This window comes from Sus scrofa, chromosome 10, assembly GCF_000003025.6.
Source record: "Sus scrofa isolate TJ Tabasco breed Duroc chromosome 10, Sscrofa11.1, whole genome shotgun sequence".
NCBI lineage: Eukaryota > Metazoa > Chordata > Mammalia > Artiodactyla > Suidae > Sus > Sus scrofa.
This window is the reverse complement of record NC_010452.4, coordinates 44,825,665-44,845,793: the sequence shown is the minus strand read 5'-3', so window position 1 is coordinate 44,845,793 and position 20,129 is coordinate 44,825,665. Positions and strand designations below refer to the sequence as shown.

Genomic DNA, 20,129 nt, shown 5'->3' with positions numbered 1-20,129 from the left:
TATATGACAATAGGAAAAACTCACAGTAAACCGCCAAAACAAGCCTGCAGTTTTCCACTGGTCTTGCTCATCTGCAGATTTTGCACCTAGTGGATTAGAAGTTTAAATACTGACTAAATTAAAAATTGAAGGATTTTAAAAAAATGTTTTTTTTTTTTTCTTTTTTTTTTTTAGCACAAGCTATGTATCTGGATATCATAAATCAGAATCTAATAAGGGTTTTCATATGCTTGATTATCAGTTAAATTTCCGGAAAAAGAAAAAAAAAAAAAGAAAGAGACAGACAGACGGGAGAAGCATGCACAAGAGAGGTGCATCATATGGAACTGTCAGCATTAGACGTTCCTGGAACATTGGAACGACTGCCCTGGGTGGTCGATGTTATTCCATCAAAAAGGCTCAGTACTGTAAGGGCGCTTTCACAAGGGCACTCACGGAATTTAGTCGGTTTGAAAGGCATGGGCTCAATTAGCTGCTCTGTAGGCTCTTCTCTTAGGACAGAAATGATTGCACTGAAAACAACTGTGGAATCAGATGCTAATGATGCCAGTGGCAGGATAAACACAGCTTATGTCAATGTCAACTTACCGATTTCTGCTTCTGCTTAGCTACAGCAGCATGGAAAAGAAACAAAGAATAACAAAGCATGCATGTTATTGGGTTTATCAAAGACGCAGACAGTCCACAGGACCAGAGATGTGACGCAGTGCAGTTGAGCGCGTGGACAGATGGGAGCTTGGAAGTTCATGTTACCTTCTTAAAGAAGGGCATTCTTTTCTCTTTGGAGTGGGGTGACGTTACACTGTTTGCACTGGGCTTAGGGGAGCGGTGGTTTGCTGGAATATCATTTTCTTCTGCATCTAAGCCAGTAGCATCTATGTCTATAGCTATATACAGACAAACAATTCAAAAATCATCAGGTAGACAGGAGAGGAAAAATAGGTTATAAAAAAAATAAAATGAAAAGCAAACAAAAAACTAACCACAGTAAAAGATCTATCATGAGGGCTTAGCACAGTAAACAAAGTAAAAAACTTAAAGGTAAAGCATGTTAAGAATACAGTGTAATCAAATCACACTCAACAGAAATATTTGCTCATGATACCTGTTTGCTTGGCTATATCGGTTTCACGCTAAATCTCTTGAATAAGAGTTTTCAGAGAAACACGTTTTTGAATGTCCAATTTAGGTTCAAATAGAATATTGATATTTCCCAAATCGACCATATCAACACCTGGCTTCACTTCTTCCCAGAGCTCAAGTCAGCTTTCAGATGATCCCCAACTACGCTGGAAAACTTGACTGCCTGGTACCTCCAGTGTCGTGTTGTGCTTGGTTGTGTGTGCAAATAAGGGCAACGTGAAAAGGTTCGCTGAAATTACAAGAGGCCCTTGAGGGACAGAGAGAAGAGAAAAACCCTAAATCCAGCAACACAGAGAAGTGCAAAGGATTCTGGGAGGGTCCAGAAGGCCAGGATTGCCATGATTTCGCCACGATGGGGGAACCCCCGAGGTAAGCCTGGTGGAAGACTAGTTCCGGATGGAACGCTGGGTCTGATGATCTCCAAATGAAATGAGTCTTATACAACGTTGTTAGGAGCCTCCCAGATGATTTTATTTAAAGCCACTGGATTTGCATGAGAGGCAGCGAGGAAGGGCATGAAGACCCAAGAGGAGATGCCACTCATCACCTCATCTGGAGAACAAGGGCCTGAGGTTTGCGGTTCAACATGCTTTCAACTTTTAAACTCTTCTGTCTGAAGACACGGCACTTAAAAACGAAGCCTGCTGAATTCCCGATGTGGTGCAGCGGGATCGGTGGCATCTGTGGCACATCCTGGATGCAGGTTCCATCCCCAGCCTGGCACAGGGGGTTAAGGGATCCAGCATTGCCGCAGCTGTGGCATGGGTCACAGCTGTGACTCAGATCCCATCCCTGGGCCTGGGAATGCCATCGACTGTGGGGCAGCCAAAAAAGAAAAAAGAAGAAAAATAATGAAGACAAAAATGAATCCTGCAATGAAAAAAGATTTGTCATCTGATTTTGAAGTTGATTCAAGGTATCCACACGCAATCCCTAGAAAATGTGACCAACAGGAGACTCAGAGCTGGAAAGCATTTTAGAAATCAAGCACGGCTCTCTTATTTTTAAAGATTTTCAAGATAAACTCAGAGTGGAAGGGGCTTGTGTGGGTCAAAACTCTGAGTTCTTCTGCCTCCGTGATGCTGTGCATCCCCACGCTTCCGCCAGGCTGCCCTTCCACAATCCGGGTCTCTTGTTCAATTCCCGGAGCTTCTCAAGTGGGCTGGGGGCCTCGGAGCCAGGATTCAGGAGGATCTTAAGAGAGCCGAGCTCACTAGAAAATTATCCTGTGCTTTCGATGGGGTCAAGTGGAATAGAAGAGATCCCAGGTCCGGCAAAGCCTCCTAGGACCCATGTGGTTCCGTTAACAGAAACCACAGGACATTCGGATTGAAGAACCCAATGACTCTTGTGAGATGACAGACAGCTCGGGGTCACAAAACCTTGGCTTTCGTCTCCGTGACACATAAGCGGCCAACCTTTTCGAGGGACCAGAGATCATCAGCCAGGCATCAGGTTATTTTTCAGCCGTGAAGTTATTACGGATATAAGATGAATCACTCGGCCTGGTGAAACCCAGGCTCTCTTGTTGAATTGTTCCTCTTCGTTTGATTAAGTCGAAAAGCCGGGATGGATGAATACCTGACACCGCTAGCACAGTACTGCATATATCAGCTACTGCTTGTGTGAAGATGAGGTGGGATTCTTTCCTCCAGTGAAAGTAACAACGGGTGGAGTTCATTCTGGGTAGTTCGAGGTCCCTGGTAAGTATGTTCTTCTCTTTGCCCCATCCATGCCTTTTGAGGAGCTAAAAGGTTCAGCGTGTGTTGTGCAATGGAAACAAAAGGTGCCTGGTGGTTTGAATTCATGCTGACTTTTACACCACCCTGTGGTGCTTCTCCCTGAATCCCAGTTTAGGGAGGGTGTTATTTGTATCTTCCTGGAGAAGGTGGGGAGGATCTGGGTCACTTTTTCATCAGTCCTATAGCACATCGTAACCAAAACCGAATTAAGTTTCTCTCATCTTTTTTTTTTTTTTTTTTTCCTTTTCCCTTTTTTGGCCTCCCTGTGGCATATGGAGGTCCCTGGCCAGGGATCAGATCCGAGCCACAGTTGCAACCTATGCCAGAGCTGTGGCAATGCTGGATCTTGGCCCACCGTGCTGGGCTGGGGATTGAACCTATGTCCCGGTGCTGCAGAGACACTGCCGATTCCATTGCTCCAGAGCAGGAACTCCATACCTTTCTAATCTTTTATTGGGCTTTATAAAGGCCACATTCAAAAGATAATACCCTTGAGAGCCTCTCTGAAATTGAGGATCCCTCATGGCCTGTCAGAGCGGACAGGACTCTAGGATGGCGAAGTTCACAAAGTGAGTTTTATGGTGTGTCCATTGAATCTGGTCCATGGTGATCAGCAGATGAGTTTTTTATTTAGAGTGGAAACACATACAAAATTTAGCTGTGCCAACACCCAGATGTTTGGCCACATCCCCCCACCCCCAACCTCCAGCTTGAGTCAGGTTTGAAATTTGCCTGTATTTAGACACATGGGCTCAACATCCCACAGTAGGGACTTTCCAACTTACCTGTCCTGACTTTGATTAATGCAAATTTAAAAGCATCTGAGTTTGTCCCAAGATGCAAAATTCTAAAACATTTGGCTATTTTCAAAGCACATTAAAGAAACTGCCTAAGCATTAAGAATCATGTTCCACTCTATCTAGAACTCTCTATTCCAATAAAGGCTAATATACTAATAAAACAATCTATTATAATAAAGGCTAATACACTAATAAAGCCTAATAAAGGCTCAGCTGGTTCTCCTTATACTGAGAGATGAAAGATGTGACCCCTTTGAATTCCATACTTGGATGTGCATATCTTGGCAAACATTGGTATTTACTTGGGGAAAACTGCTTTCTTTAAAAATAGTTCCTCCTTCTTCTTTTTTTGGCTTCATCCATAGCATGTGGATGTTCCTGGGCCAGGGATTGAATCCGAGCCATAGCAGCAACTTGAGCCACAGCAGTGACAATGCCAGATCCTTAACCCACTAAACCATCAGGGAACTCCTAAAAATAATAGTTTTTTTGTTTGTTTTTGTTTTTTTGTCTTTTTAGGGCTACACTCATGACATATGGAGGTTCCCAGGCTAGGGGTCCAATTGGAGCTGTAGCTGCCAGTCTACACCACAGCCATAGCAATGTGGGATCTGAGCCATGTCTTCGACCTACATCACAGCTCACAGCAACACCAGATCCTTAACCCATGGAGCCAGGTCAGGGCTCAAACCCGCATCCTCATGGATTCTAGTCGGCTTCATTAACTGCTGAGCCGTGATGGGACTTCCAAAATAGCTTTTTTATTCTTCTTCACCAGCATACTTTATTTTTAAAAACTGGGTTTTTTTTTTTTTTTTTTTTTTTTTTTTTTTTTGGAAAAGGGTGGATAGACAGCCTTGGGAACATTTCTGGAATGCTAAATTTAATCTTAGATGGACAGAGTTGAGTGGCGAGCACGTGTGTACACCGACGTGTAGGAACAGGGTGTGCTTTGTGCAACCAGCTGCTCCCTCACTAGCCATGTGTGAGGTGGAAATATTTCCTTTTCGAAATCCTGGGGAATCTCCAATTAGTGTTACTTTGGGCAAGCACTTCCATTCTTTGGTCAAGCCATGGGTGAGGTGAATTGCAGTCAGGGCCTCGGGAAACAAAGATGACAATTATAACTGGAGTCCAATCCATATCTGATAGATGAAGCAGTTTTCCCTGGAGGTGGGGCGGAGGGACCTCTATAGTGTTTTCTGATGCTTTCCATCAGGTACGTTGTAGTATTGGCATGAAAAACTCTAGCTGGAGCCTGATGTACCTATTATACATTTTGCGGTTGGTTCATATTTCCAGTCCACAGAGTCCATGTTCTTTTTCTTTCTTTCTTTTCACAGCCACAACTGCAGCACAAGGAAGTTACCAGGCTAGGGGTCACATCAGAGCTGCAGCTGAGGTCTACGCCACAGCCATGGCAACATCAGGTCCTTGACCCACTGAGTGAAGCCAGGGATCAAACCCTCATTCTGACGGACACTACGTCGGGTTCTGAACGTGCTGATCCACCACGGGTACTCCGAGTCTGTGTTTTCTGCCCTTGGTGTTCAGACAACTGATTCCAAAGTCCTTTCTCTGTATAAAGCTTGAGTGAAGTTTAAAATCATCTTTATCACATGTAATTCTTCATTGAACTTGAACTTCATTGAACTTTCTTTAGTAATGACTAACATCTGACAACAAACATGAAAAATTTTTTTTCCCCCAAACACACTAACTTACTCTTCAAAATACATGGGCCAGGCCTCATTATATTGCCTGCATGATGCAAAAGGCTACCCTCAGGTTGAAGGGGATGGAAGAATCTTCCTGGTTTATAGAAGGGGGTGGGGCTGGCATCTGTGGGCGGGGCTTCCGCATTACCCCAGTGTGAACTGGCCTGTTCCCATTTCAGGAGCCTAGTGACCCTCCTCGGGAGTCTCCAAGACAGTCTTTAAGACACACAGGAAGAGTATACGGTTTTTATCATAATCCCGGCTAACACCACGTGTTGGAGGAGCAGAGATAAGCCTCCTCTTGCCTGTGCTTCCAGGGACCCCAGATCCCCACTGCTCAAGGGAAGACACCAACCTCACCCAATACATAAAAGGCTTTGATTTTCATTTCAAACAGACTATGTTACTTAATTTGGGGCCCCTTAGAATTACTGCGAGTTAGACGTTCGTGGTTTTGGAAATCAAGATGCATTCTACAGCAATGCATTTTTTATTATGCTCAGATTTTGCTCACTTAAAAAGTCCTTTGGTTTCTTACAAAGAAGCCCATGATTGGTCTCTAAGAGCTGCCAACATCTGGGAACACGGCATGACCGTCAGGAAGGGGGGGATCCTGCCTGAAGACACAGGGATCATGGCACAACAACGCTGTTCCTTCACTTCTCCATAGATGCACACGTCTCTGTCTCTGACCTTGTCCCACTTCCAAATTCCCAGAACTCCCACACAGCATCATTTCACTCAAATCCTCCACTGGCCCATCTTTATAATCTTACTCTGACTCCTATCTGCATCTCTTAGCAAACCAAGACTGTGACGATGGTTTTTCATCCAACTCAACTCTTTTGTCTCCAAGTTTTTCCCAGAATGGTAGAGTTACCAGTTTTAGCCCATCCAAATTTGGTTAATGACCTTCAGAGCAACCAAAAATAATTATATATATATATGATTGGTGTGTGTGTGTATGTGCTTTTTGGAGCTGTACCCACGGCATATGGAAGTTCCCAGGCTTGGGATCGAATTGGAGCTGCAGCTGCCAGCCTACGCCACAGCCGTGCCAGATCCTTAACCTACTAAACAAGGCCAAGGATCGAACTCATGTCCTACAGATACTAATCTGGCTCGTTACTACTGAGCCACAACAGGAACTCCAAGAAATAGTTTTGAAAGTGTGTCTTACAGACTATTGACTTATCCTTAAAAAAAAAAAAAAAAGTCTCATTGTTTATCTCAAGTCATGTAAGTTGGTGTCCTTCTCCAGTGCTTGGGAAAGAAAACAGTGTTATTCTTCCTGCAGGTGTTTCCATCTTTTGCTTGGTGTTTCCGCTCATCTTCTGCAAGTTGCACAGAGCCTCCTGGGGAGACCTCCTGTGAGAACCATCCATCCGTCATCACTTCATTCTCCTTTTCTCACCTTCCTAAAGTTTTTCTCCTTTTTTACTTTAACGTCGAGGGCAACACCTCACATGGCACTGTGGTTGAAGCTGGGTATCTGTCCATTTATTGTCTGTGACAAGGTGCTGGGCATCATGGTGGGGGGTAGGGGTAGAAGGTTAAATACGTCCATCGCTTAGATCATCTAGGCGACTCAGAGTCAACACACTGACACTGTTCCTTTTTTTCTCAAAGCCAGAAAAAAATGTTCCCCAGATTGTTCCTAATGCCATCCGGCCATTCTCTCTCTCTCTCTTTTTTTTCGTTTTTTTGTTTTGCTCGGGGGGAGGCTGCACCTGCAGCATATGGAGGTTCCCAGGCTAGGGTCCAATAGGAGGTATAGCCACTGGCCTACACCACAGCCACGGCAACAAGGGATCCGAGCCGCATCTGTGACCTACACCACAGCTCACGGCAATGCCGGATCCTTAACCCGCTGAACGAAGCCAGGGATCAAACCTGCGTCCTCATGGATGCTCGTTGGGTTCGTTAATAACCAGCCATTCCCACGTCTGATCCCTTTGAACCCTCTGATCTCTAGGGTTAACCTAAGTCATGTGGTCTAGGTAAACTAGGTAAGACTGAAGGAAGCATGAAACACCGTTATGTGCTGGTCAGCACTTAGTACCTACTTACCAGATGATGGAGGTGTCGATTTTCTGGAACTAGGTACTATGTCACCCAAACTGGATGATGAGTTTCCTCCTGATTTACTAGAGTAAAGCAAAAACTGATATTACATCTGACACTTATTTCAGATATTAAAACATTTCTACTGCTCAATCAACATACACATTGCGTCTTTATCAAACTTGAAATCTGTCTTGGCGACAAGGAGGCAAAGAGTAATTTCCCGGTGGAGATTCGTGGAGTACTTGAAACAGCCACATCACCGTCTCTGTTTCAAATTTGATGTCAAGGAGTTCCTGCTGTGGCAGCATCTCTGCAGCACCAGGATGCAGGTTCAATCCTCAGCCTGGCACAGTGGACCTGGGGGTTGCTGCAGTGGTGGCGTAGGATGCGACTGCAGATCAGACCTGATCCCTTGCCTGGGGGTTTCCATATGCCGTGGGGTGGTCAAAACAAACAAACAAACAAACAAAAACAGATTTTTAAGAGGCCCTGAGAGAAGAAAACTAGGGTACGTTCAGCAGCCCTCAAATTAGCCATCAGGATCGTAGCGAGATAAAAACCAAGATTTCCTTTGCTTCTTATTTTTAAGACTCTCAGAAGCAATGAATAGAACCTGAAGGCTAACACCCAAATTTGCTGTTTCCTGCTTGGTTGGTTCCTATTCCTTTGTCTTAGATTTTTTTTTTTTTTTTTTTTTTTTTTTACAGCATGTGGAAGGTCCCAGGCCAGGGCTTGAATCGGAGCCACAGCTGCAGGTCTATGTCACAGCCACAGCAACATAAGATCTGAGCTGCTTCTGCGACCTACACTGGATGTGTACACTGGATGTGGCAATGCCAGATCCTTAACCCACTGAATGAAGCAGGGATCAAACCCACATCCTCACAGAGACAACACTGAGCCACAAGGTGAGCTCCTTAGCTTGATTCTTTTTAGTGTCCTAAGATTGATTTGTTGCAACTTTTCATGAGCAACCTGTCATGAAATACTCTCTGGAACATTTCTCAAGCATGGCTAACAGGGAGATTTAAACTTGATTAATTTCAGAATGATCTCAAGAACAAATACTTCAGTTTTACCAAATTCTAAAGTGTGATCCAAGACATGTTTCAGTGTCTTAGAAACTTTGGAGTTGATATTAGAACAGTGGTACTTATGTTTTTACCAGTGGACCAGCTCGATAAATAATACATTAAACGGCCTCTTTACAGAAGTGGATGGAAAGGAACATTTTAAAAGAATGACATGGAATTTTAGAGTTCCTGTCATGGTGCAGTGGTTAACGAATCCAACTAGGGACCATGAGGTTGCAGGTTCGATCCCTGGCCTTGTTCAGTGGGTTAACGATCCGGCATTGCCGTGAGCTGTGGTGTAGGTTGCAGACGTGGCTCGGATCCCGCATTGCTGTGGCTCTGGCGTAGGCCAGTGGCTACAGCTCCGATTAGACCCCTAGCCTGGGAACCTCCATATGCTTAGAAAAGGCAAAAAGACAAAAAAAAAAAAAAAAAGAAAAAGAAAAATAGAATGACATGGAATTTCAACAAGACAATCTTATGACCAGACATTTATTATCACAGCCAAGCCAGGGTCTAGTGGCAAAAACTTGCTGCAGTGTCTATGCATATTGCCCTTGGATATTTACACAATTTAGTATTTCATAAATATTAATAAGAAAATATAACTTGCATTAAAATACCAGTAATAGGCTGAATTTTATTGCTACCATTCTGGCATTTTACTGTGTAAAAAGACAAACATTAAAAACTTTAAGCAGGAGTTCCCGTTGTGGCGCAGTGGTTAACGAATCCGACTAGGAACCATGAGGTTGCAGGTTCGATCCCTGGCCTTGCTCAGTGGGTTAATGATCTGGTGTTGCCGTGGGCTGTGGTGTAGGTCGCAGATGCAGCTTGGATCCTGAGTTGCTGTGGCTGTGGTGTAGACCGGCGGCTACAGCTCTGATTGGACCCCTAGCCTAGGAACCTCCATATGCCCACGGAGCGGCCCAAGAAATGGCAAAAAGACAAAAAAAAAAAAAAAACCAAACTTTAAGCAACTATCAAGATGTCTCTTTTTTTTTTTAGCTTATCTTTTATTATTATTATTATTATTCTTTGCTTTTTAGGGCTGCACCTGTGTCATATGGAAGTGCCCAGGCTGGGGGTCTAATTGGAGCTACAGATGCTGGCCTACACCACAGACACAGCAACACAGGATCTGAGCCTCATCTTCGAGCTACACCACAGCTCACAGCAACGCTGGATCCTTAACCCACAGAGCAAGGCCAGGAATTCAACCTGAATTCTCACAGATACTAGGCGGGGCTCGTTACCACTGAGCCACAATGGGAACTTCCTCTCTGTTATCTTTTTAAGGTTCTTAAAAGATACTCTGGCACATTTAACAAGGATACCAGAAAATATGTAAAAGTAATAAAAAGTGCTATTTAGAGAAGCAATTTCTGGCAGTTATATAAGAATCCCCATTACCAAGACCAAAACATTTTCTTACAGAAGTTTTTTTTTTTTTTTTAATTCCAGTTCAAGCTTGGGTTTGTTTTATATTCTCTTTGAATATTAGTAACAGTCAAAGTTCTCTTTCAATTGTGTCAAATTATGACAAACACGGCTAAGAGTCAAAACGTTCAGAATGCAAATTTGCCCTTCACATTTAATTCTATAAAAATGCCATGTTCTTGAGCTGTGCTCCAATTTCACTGCCTTTGATTTCTGCTGATTTTTTTTAATAACTTACATATCTGAGTTTCTAAATACTGCTGAATTCTAGTTAATCCTCAAAACAGAAGAGTATCTCAAATGTTAGGAGACATGTAAAAAACTCTGAAAACAAGTCGAAGTATGTTCGCATACTTAAGCAAATACTTAGGGAAAGAGACAGGACAAAATAAACGAAAGAAAATTAGGGAGTTTCCGCTGTGGTGCAGTGGGTTAAGAATCCAACTGCAGCAGCTGAAGATACTGTGGAGGTGTGGCTTCCATCCCTGGTCCTCCACAGTAGATTATCAGACACAACCTAGAATAGATTTACAAGGAGATCCTGCTGAATAGCATTAAGAACTATGTCTAGATACTCATGCCGCAACAGAAGAAAGGGTGGGGGAAAAACTGTAACTGCAATGTATACATCTAAGGATAACCTGACCCCCTTGCTGTACAGTGGGAAAATAAAAAAAAAAAAAAAAAAAAAAAAAAAAAAAAAGGATCCAGTCCTAGCTTGGGAACTTTCATATGGCCCAGCTGCAGCCATGAAAAAAAAGAAGAAGAAAAATAAATCAAATGAAAATAAAGAGATACTTATAAAAAAAAAAAGAGAAAAAAAACCCAGTAAATAACAGATGGCAGTAATAATAATAATTTGCCACACAATTTGCAGCTTAGCTTGTATTCCATCTGAGGTTCAGCTACTGACAGATGGATTGTGTTTTCATCTTGGTGCTACCTCACCAGTTGTGAAATGTCGGTCAGGTCCCCTAACTTCTGTTTCTTCAACTCTGAAGTTGAGGCTCAAATACCTACCATTCCTTTAGGTTCTTATGAAGCTGAGCTGATTACAAGGTGCTAGACCAGGAACCCCCCCCAGTTGGGAGGCAAAGGAAACTGTGCCTTCTTAACAACTGTGGCAAAAATGTCCCCCTTCCTCCCCCGTGAGAAGTAGTTTTCCTTTCTCAGTTTGTATATGAAGAAGCAGAGAAAGCCTTTATTAACTAGTATGTAGATGCCATTATCAGGACTCCTGCTGTGGCGCAACAGGATCAGGAGCCACTTGGGAGTGCTGGGACTTGGGTTCGATCCCCAGCCGGGCACAGTGGGTTAAGAATCTGGCATTGCCACAACTGTGGCTTAGTTCGCAGCTCAGCTTGGATCTGATCCCTGGCCTGGAAGCTCCACATGTCTCAGGGCAACCAAAAAAAGAAAAAGAAAAAAAGAGAGATGCCATTATCAATACAGAGAAGAGAAAAATATATGATAAAGCCAATACAACACCAGAAATTGAATGAACAGTATCAGATTTCCACCACCCTATAAGAAAAATGCACAAGCTTTGTTGACCTACATTGCACCTATTTTTTTGGGGGGTGGGGGGGCATGCACTTAGCATAAAGAAGTTTGAGGGCCAGGGACTGAGTCCACGGCATAGCATTGACCCGAGTCACAGCAGTGACAATGCCAGATCCTTAACCCAATGAGCCATCAGGGAACTCCCTGAAGTTTTTTAAAAGCAGGATTTGTGATGCTCTCTAAACCCTATTGCCAGTGTGCTTTTTAACATATAATAAAGACTGCAGACCACAACAACCGAAAGTACATGAATAATAGCATAATCTGAACTTTGACATAAACACTTGATATTCTTCTCCTACCTGGAGTAGAATTTCCCTTGCTTGGCTCTCTGTTCATGCTGTAGCCTCATATTTTCTAGCTTGACTGGGCTTGGAATGAATCCGATTTCACAGCCTTCTTTAACCAATCGCCCTATCCACCAGTCATTGTTAAATTTCTAAACAGAAAACCAGAAATGTTCACATCAGTACCTAGAAGTTCAACAAATCTTCAAATCATTTTTATTCTCCATTCACTCTTTTCAGTGGAGAGAACTATCAGGGCTAGTACCGTGAACTCTGCCTTAACCATCACGCTCAGGTTCATGTGCGGAGTGTGTGAAGAGCCAAGTATTTTCGGGATGCTCAACAATTCAGCTAAATCCAGGAAAAATTCTCCTGGCTCAAAGATGAAGAGCTCTCTCTCACAAGCGACCAGGAGGAACTAGGGCGTCCTACAGAGAGCTTCCTCTTATATAATCAGATTAATTAGAAGTATTTAGAGTAAGCGATAAATCCTGAAACCTGCCTGAAAAATTGGTGTCAGAGCAAAATGTTACTCTGCGCAAACAGATTTATAATTCCCATGATACAGTGTTCATAAATGATTTCTCCCCTTACAGTGATGTTACCACTTTTTTCTTGTCCTTGGGATATTTATTCTAATTTTTTTTTTTTTTTTTTTTTTTTTTTTGGTCTTTTTAGGACCACACCTCAGCATATGGAGTTCCCAGGCTAGGGGTCAAACTGGAGCTAGAGCTGCCAGCCTACACCACAGCCACAGAAGCGTGGGATATGAGCTGCGCCTGTGACTTACAGCACAGCTCACGGCAACGCCAGATCTTTAACCCAGTGAGCAAGACCAGGAATCGAACATGCATCCTCATGGATACTAGTTGGGTTTGTTACCACTGAACCACAAGGGGAACTCCGTTATCCTAAATCTTCATGATATGGTTTTTTTTTTTTTTTTTTCTTTTTCTTTTTTGGACCCACCTATAGTCTGTGAAAATTCCTAGGCCAGGGATGTTCAATCCCTGAACTCGTGCCACAGCAGCAATCAGGGCTGCTGCAATGCAAATACTGGATTCTTAACCTGCTGAGCCACCGGGAAATTCCTTTATGATCTGGTTTGAGGTCCCTCAACTGAAGAGTGTGTTTCAAGTCTGTTCTTGAACATTTCAAAGAAGAATAGTCATTCTGTTTTTCTTCTGTTTCTTTTGTAAATATCAGCCATTGGAACGAGGCCCTGGATTACTCTTAATTCCTGTTGTAAAGTGAGATTCTAGGGCATGCCATACTTCTGAAAACTTTCTGTCTTTACTTCCGAGCCAAAGTGATATAACATCTCTCTTGATAAGTTAAAGACATGGAGGCTCTCAATTCTCTAGGATCTTTTATTTTTAAATTATTTTTAAAATCATTTTTTAAAATTTATTTTTTAATTTTTAATTAATTAATTTATTATTATTATTATTATTATTTTTAGGGCTGCACCTGCAGCATATGGAGGTTCCCAGGCTAGGGGTCCAATTGGAGCTGCAGCAGCTGGCCTATACCACATTCACAGCAATGTGAGATCTGAGCCACATCTGTGACCTACACTACAGCTCAGACAATGCCAGATCCTTGACCCACTGAGTGGGGCCAGGGATCGAACCTGTGTCCTCATGGATACTAGTCAGGTTCGTGTCTGCTGAGCCACAACAGGAACTCTTAAATCATTTTTAAAAAATTACAGTTGATTTACAGTGTTGTGTCAATTTCTGCTGTACAGCAAAGTGACCCGGTCATACATATATATATACATTCTTTTTCTCATTACTATCTCCCATCACGGTCTATCCCAAGAGATTGGATAGAGTTCCCTGTGCTTATCTATTCTAAAAGTAATAGTTTGTATCTACCAACCCCAAACTCTCTAGGCTCTTTTAATTGGCAGTCATCACCTCCTGGGCTCAGAGCCTTCAAGTGCCTGAGTAGATACATTTACATATGCTCCGCCCCCTTCCGCCCCCCACCCCCTATGGAAGCACTCCACTTGGGAATTCCTGCAGGTTCAAGAAGACCTTATGTTCACACACTGAGAACTCTGTGTAGGGGGGAATTTTCTGGCCATTTAATACAATGTTCTGCACAGCAGGCATCTGACAAATGTTGACTCAAAGTAAACCCTTAATTAAGAGTGAACGTTTCCAATTTACAGATTGAGTCACTGTTAACAAAAGGTAGAGGCTTTTGGAGATGGTGGAAAAGGGCTTTTCCTGCTGTTTCTTGCCTTGTTTGCTCTAATTCCATCCATTTTCCCTTCCCATGCAGAAATTTTTTTTTTTTTTTTTTTTTTTTGTTGTTGTTGTTGTTGTTGTTGTTGTTGCTATTTCTTGGGCTGCTCCCGTGGCATATGGAGGTTCCCAGGCTAGGGGTTGAATCGGAGCTGTAGCCACCGGCCTACGCCAGAGCCACAGCAACGCGGGATCCGAGCCGCGTCTGCGACCTACACCACAGCTCACGGCAACGCTGGATCGTTAACCCACTGAGCAAGGGCAGGGACCGAACCTGCAACCTCATGGTTCCTAGTCGGATTCGTTAACCACTGCGCCACGATGGGAACTCCCCATGCAGAAATTTACCACCAAAGAAGGAGAAAGGATAAACTACAGTGGCCTGAGTTTAGATCTTATTAGCAGAGAGCAGAGATCATGAATTGTAGATACTATTATTAAACCCTCCCCAGACACTTAAACTTGGGGCATGAGGGGAAAAAAAAAAAGACACAAAGTCAAGGTGAAACATGCGAAGAAAAAGTACAGGTTAAGCATCAAAAAAGGATCATCGACTCCAGCGGTTCTCAATTTCTGGGTCACAGAGCCCAGGGGAGCCTTGAGGTTATTCCAAGAGGCTTGTGACTTTTTTCTTCTTTAAGAGGGTTATATTTTTAATAGAAACGGTTGAGAGGCACTGCTTCATGCGTCTGTTACACAATGGTGGCTACACGCAAAGCTACTTCACAGCAATGAGAAATGAAAAATGATGTCTCAAGGTAGAAAATAATCACGTGGAGAGAAATTCAAATTCTTGTCCTTACTTCCTTAACATGCAGAAAATCTTTTGCTTCGAATGAGATGGCCATGCCTGGCACTGGGACATCATCTTCGTGGGCTGCACTGTAGTTGACGTTTGTCCGAACTGCAAATGCAACAGGTTTTGTCTAAAGTGGGAAAAGGAAGGGAGAAAAAAATAAAAAAAGAAACAACAGTGTTCCCTCTTTTTCCCCCTCAAAAATCAAACATACACAGCATAACTGTTATACTTGTTTTTCCCCACCTTGGCTTTTTTGTGTTTGTTTTTGTTTTGGGCGGGGGACCATGCCTGTGGCATGCAGAAATTCCAGGGCCAGGGGTCAAACTTGAGCCATAGCCTTGATGGGTACCACAGCAGTGACAACACTAGATCCTTAACCCCCTGAGCCACTAGGGAACTCCCCCACTTTATTCTTTATCACATGACAGCTTATTACTATTTACAGCATGTGAAACCTTCATGCACTCAGCTACATACCACCCATTTCCAAACTAGACAGAGACTCTTTGAAAGCACTACAAGCAATGAACAGGAAGACGAAGTACTAAGATACCTGTTGACAACATAACAGCTTGTAGCAAATGGAAATCAGGAAACATACATAGGATCAAAACGCCCAGTTCTTGGGTTTCAGGGACAAAGACCTAGCAACTGCCATCTCCACCCCAAACATCTACTTTAATTAATAATTAATGACCCAATTCCAAAAGGCGCAGCATTTTTGGATGAAGGAAGTACCAGGGAATCTGTCTTACGATGACAGCAACTGTATTCACGGCAGCCAGCATCAGGAAAGCAATGAGCTATTATTCCTCTATTATTTTTCCTCCTTGAGCTCGCTTAGCTACTAAAGATGATGACATTAAGCTATCCTTCATTATTTGATGCTTTGCAAATTCACAGATACACATTTATCCTCTATCTCGGCAAGACCTGCTTATCCACAGGTATTTATTCAGAAATACTGAGAAGAAGCATTGTTCTAACTGGCATTGTGTTTCTTTCACCTTGTGGGCCAGTGGGTTTCTTCTGAGCAGTTTCTCCCTGTTCCAAGAGCTGTTCATTGGGACTGGTCATCAAGGACAAGGGGGAATTGGAATAGAAAGGACCCATCGTCATGTCCACGTTTTCCAGAGTGAATCCATTCCACCTGTCTCCCGTCTGAGTTCAGCACTCAGCTGAGAGCCATGGAGCTAGTCAGATTGATCCACAATACTTAGGATGCGAAAGAAGGACCAGGTTCTAGATGAGGGCACGGTAGACAGGAAGTGGGTTTAAATTTAGGAAATCTCTGGGCAAGACAGAGATGACCAGCGGCCAAGGGCCCTGTCCTCCAGCTGTGACCACGCCTTCTGGCCAAGGCCAGCGTGTGGGCAGCCTGTGGGCATGTCCCTGCACATGTGTGTATGTGTGTGTGTGTGGGTGGGTGTGTGTGTGTGTGTGTGTGTGTGTGTGTGATGCCCCTGTACCGCCTATGTCTTTATACACGAACGTGAAACAATGTTTTTATTTAACAGATGTGTCCCAGTAAATATGACTTTTGCAGCTTTTTTTGCCAATTATTTAGTGCTGTAAAAAAGTATTTTGGGGCAAATTCTGTTGTTCAATTTAGGAGGGCATTCCTCGCTGCAGTTTTTCCATCATTGCCGTACAAGTCCTAGATCAGCAAATGCTTGGTTCTGGCCCTTTGGGGTTGATGCTGGCAGGCATGGCCAGTTGTGGCTGCAGTTCCCACCGGGGAAGGGGGCAGCGGGGGACCTCCCTGAGAATCACTGCAATGCCCCAGTGGTCTCTGTTGGGGCCCCATGGGACAGGACTTGTTATATAAAAGAGCCCCTGGCCCTGGAACGTCCAAGGGTGACTTGCGAAGACTGCAGGCACAGCGTTCGTTCGGAAAAGCATTTCAAAGCACAAAGGCCAGCGAGCAAACTGGGTGTCCTGGCAGCATGTAGACATCCCCAGCAGGATCTCGAGGCAGGTCACCAGTTCACCCCTGAAGCCTGTGTTGTTTAATGTCCAGTCCTGTTCAACTAGGACATGATTCTAACAGCGCAATAAACCTTTTTTTTTTTTAACAGGGAAAATAAATATATAAATACACGAAATCCAATTCTTGGCATCCATTATGATTTCTAATAATAAGAGGGGCTGCTCTTCATATGGAAATATGAACAGAAGAAAAGAAAAGCAGAAGTTCCCTGGTGGCTCAGTGGACCCAGTGCTGTCATTGCTGTGGTTTGGGTCACTGCTGCTGCGCAGGATCAATCTCTGGCCTGGAATTTTTGTATGCCATGGGCATAGCCAAAGAAAGAAAGGAAGGAAGGAAGAAAGGAAGAAAGAAAAGTTGCCTATAGTTACAGTTCTAGAACCAAAACCAAATCCCTTTTTTATATTTGTATATTTATGTAGGTTAATGTATACCCTAGCTTCTTTTCAGATTAATTCTGAATAAAATGAAATACATCTTGAATAATTTTTTTCCTTGAAATATATCTTGAGTGATTCATTTCCTGAATGAGCTACTGTGACTTTTCAAGCCCAGCAAAAATCTGTGTATCTCAAATATTTGCAAATTGGCTGGATATGGGGTCCCAGTTACAAACCCATTTTCCTTTAGAATGTTGCTGCATTTCTCCAGCATTTAGTGTGAAGGCTGGACTATCCCATACCAGTCTGAGTCTCAGTTATTTGCTGTGTTTCTTTCTTTTCCTCTGGAAACTTTAAAAATGTACTCTTTATCCTTGGAATTCAAAAATTCTATCAGGATGGGAAACACAATCCTTGATAGCGTGATGGTATTGCCACTTTTCCCCCAGAAACTTTAAAAAATATATAAACTTGATTCCCATAGCTTTAATCATAATATATTTCATTTTTATCCAGTTCTTCAAATAACAGTAGTTTTTCATGTGAAACACTTTTTAAAATCTACCATTTAGGAGTTCCCACTGTGGTTCAGTGCATGAAGAACCTGACATCTGTGAGGATGTGGGTTCCATCTCTGGCCTCACTCAGTGGGTCAAGCATCTGGCTTTACCACAAGCTGTGGTGTAGGTCACAGATGAGGTGTGGATCCTTGCTGAGCCACAACGGGAACTCCTAGTCCATTTTTAAAAATATATAACTTGAAACGAGCAGTTTCACATGTTAGAACTAGGTTTTAAAGGTTTCGTGTTTCTGGTTTTTTTTTTTTTGGCTACACCCATCACCCATGGCATATGGAAGTTCCCAGGTGAGGAACAGAACCTGAGCCACAGCAGTTGACAAAGCTGGATCCCTAACCCACAGGGCCACACGAGAACACCCAGGGTCACGTGTTTCTCCATCTTTGCCCCTACACCAATGTGAGGTCCAATAAATCAGGAACAATGTCCAATCATGATTTTTGTTTATTTGGATATGACTTTTTTTCTTCACATCTCTTTTTCACCAGATATAAAGCTCTCTTTGATGCCAAGAGGAATGAGATAATTCAAATACCCGTGGTTTTACAGTTTCTAAAAGTGCCACCAAGGATGCTGCACTGGGGGAACTAAAATCCCCCAGTGACTACAGTTCTATAAAGGTAAGAAAGGGGGAGGAAGTGGGATGGATGGAGAGTTTGGAATTAGTAGATGCAAATGATTACATTTAGAATGGATAAGCGATGAGGTCGTACAGGGAACCAGATCCAGTCTCTTGGTACAGAACATGATGGAAGATAGTATGAGAAAAAGAATTCATATATAGGTATGACTGGGTCGCTTTGCTGTACAGTAGAAATGACACAACATTGTAAGTCAACTGTACTTTTAAAAAACTAAATTAAAAAATGCATGGAACCCCATCTGACAAGTTTAGGGGGATGCCTGTGGACAGTTCTGCGGCCACGTGACTTGCTTTTTCTTACACCCATAAGAAGCTCTGTTAGCACCACAAAGGCCAGGCCTGTGGAAGAGCATAGGCTGCTGTCAAAGATATGTTTGAAGTTTACAGCAGGAGCAGTTTTTGCTTTCACATGACCTTCTAGAATCACTGGATCTAAGGCTGTCAGAAAATAATGACTGTAAATAGGAGATAATTAACTTAAAAAAAATCTCTTTGGATCCAGCAATTACACTTCTGGGCATATATCCAAAGGAAATAGAAACACTATGCCAAAGAGATATCTAGGAGTTCCCCTTGTGGCTCAGCGGTAATGAGCCCAACCAGTATTCATGAGGATTTGGATTCAATCCCTGGCCTCCTCAGTGGGTTAAGGTTCCTCATTGCCATGGCTGTGGTGAAGGTTGGCAGCTGCAGCTGTAATTCGACTCCTAGTCTGGGAACTTCCATATGCCACAGGTGCAGCACTTAAAAAAAAAAAAAAAAAAAAAGGACGTATCTAGATCCCTATGTTTATAGCAGCATCATTTACAATAGTTAAGACATGGAGAGACCCCAAGTATCCACCAACAGATGAATGGATAAAGAAACCATGAAATACACACACATACACCCACAGAGGAATATTATTCAGCCACAAGAAGGAAGGAAATCCTGTCATTTGCAACAACATAGATGGACTTTGAAAGTATAATGCTAAGTGAAATAAGAAAGACAAACACTGTAGGATATCACATGTGGAGTCTCCGAAACCAAAAAACCCCCAGAAAACTCTGGTCATGAAGTGGGATGAAACAAATTACTGCAAATTCATGGCACTCCTTCTACTTTTCTCCCTAAACAATGACTTAATGAGTTAAATGTTTACCTTTGGTATATTCAGAATGTGCCAATGATAGAATACCTACGGTTAAAAAGCCAAATGCAATTCACTCAAATGAGAATAAAACTAGATTTTTTTTTTTCCCTCTGCACCAGCAGCATGTGGAAGTTCCTAGGCCAGGAATAGAACCTGTGCTGCAGTTGTGACCTGTGCCACAGCTGTAGCAATGCTGGATCCTTAACCTGCTGTGCCACTCAGGAACTTCCAGAATAAAAATAAGATTCTGATCATGATTAACAGCTACTAGAATTTTCATGCATCAGTATCTCCATTTCTTTTTTTTTTTGTTTTTTTTTGTTTGTTTGTTTTGCTTTTTATTGCCCACACCTATGGCATATAGAAGTTCCCAGGCTTGGGGTCAAACTGGAGCTGCAGCTGTAGGCCTACAACACAACCATGGCAATGCCAGATCCTTAACCCACAGAGCAAGGCCAGGGATTGAACCTGCATCCTCACAGACACTATGTTGGATTCTTAACCTGCTGAGCCACAATG

General features: G+C 42.9%; 1 protein-coding gene across 10 annotated transcripts in view; it reads right to left on the bottom strand.

Annotated features, from left to right (window-relative positions):
- CACNB2 (calcium voltage-gated channel auxiliary subunit beta 2) overlaps nucleotides 1–20,129 on the bottom strand; it is a 565,457-nt gene that overhangs the window by 41,617 nt on the left and 503,711 nt on the right. For 8 of the 10 annotated variants that reach the window (XM_021064820.1, XM_021064817.1, XM_021064823.1 and 5 more), the window contains 4 exons: nucleotides 14,892–15,014; nucleotides 11,849–11,985; nucleotides 7,474–7,550; nucleotides 754–887 (listed from right to left, as the gene is read on the bottom strand). In XM_021064820.1, coding sequence (XP_020920479.1) covers nucleotides 754–887; nucleotides 7,474–7,550; nucleotides 11,849–11,985; nucleotides 14,892–15,014 — 471 coding nt within the window. Of the gene's footprint in view, nucleotides 1–24; nucleotides 87–588; nucleotides 609–753; nucleotides 888–7,473; nucleotides 7,551–11,848; nucleotides 11,986–14,891; nucleotides 15,015–20,129 lie in introns of all 10 variants that reach the window. The other 2 variants (XM_021064819.1, XM_021064816.1) reach the window with 2 other exon arrangements.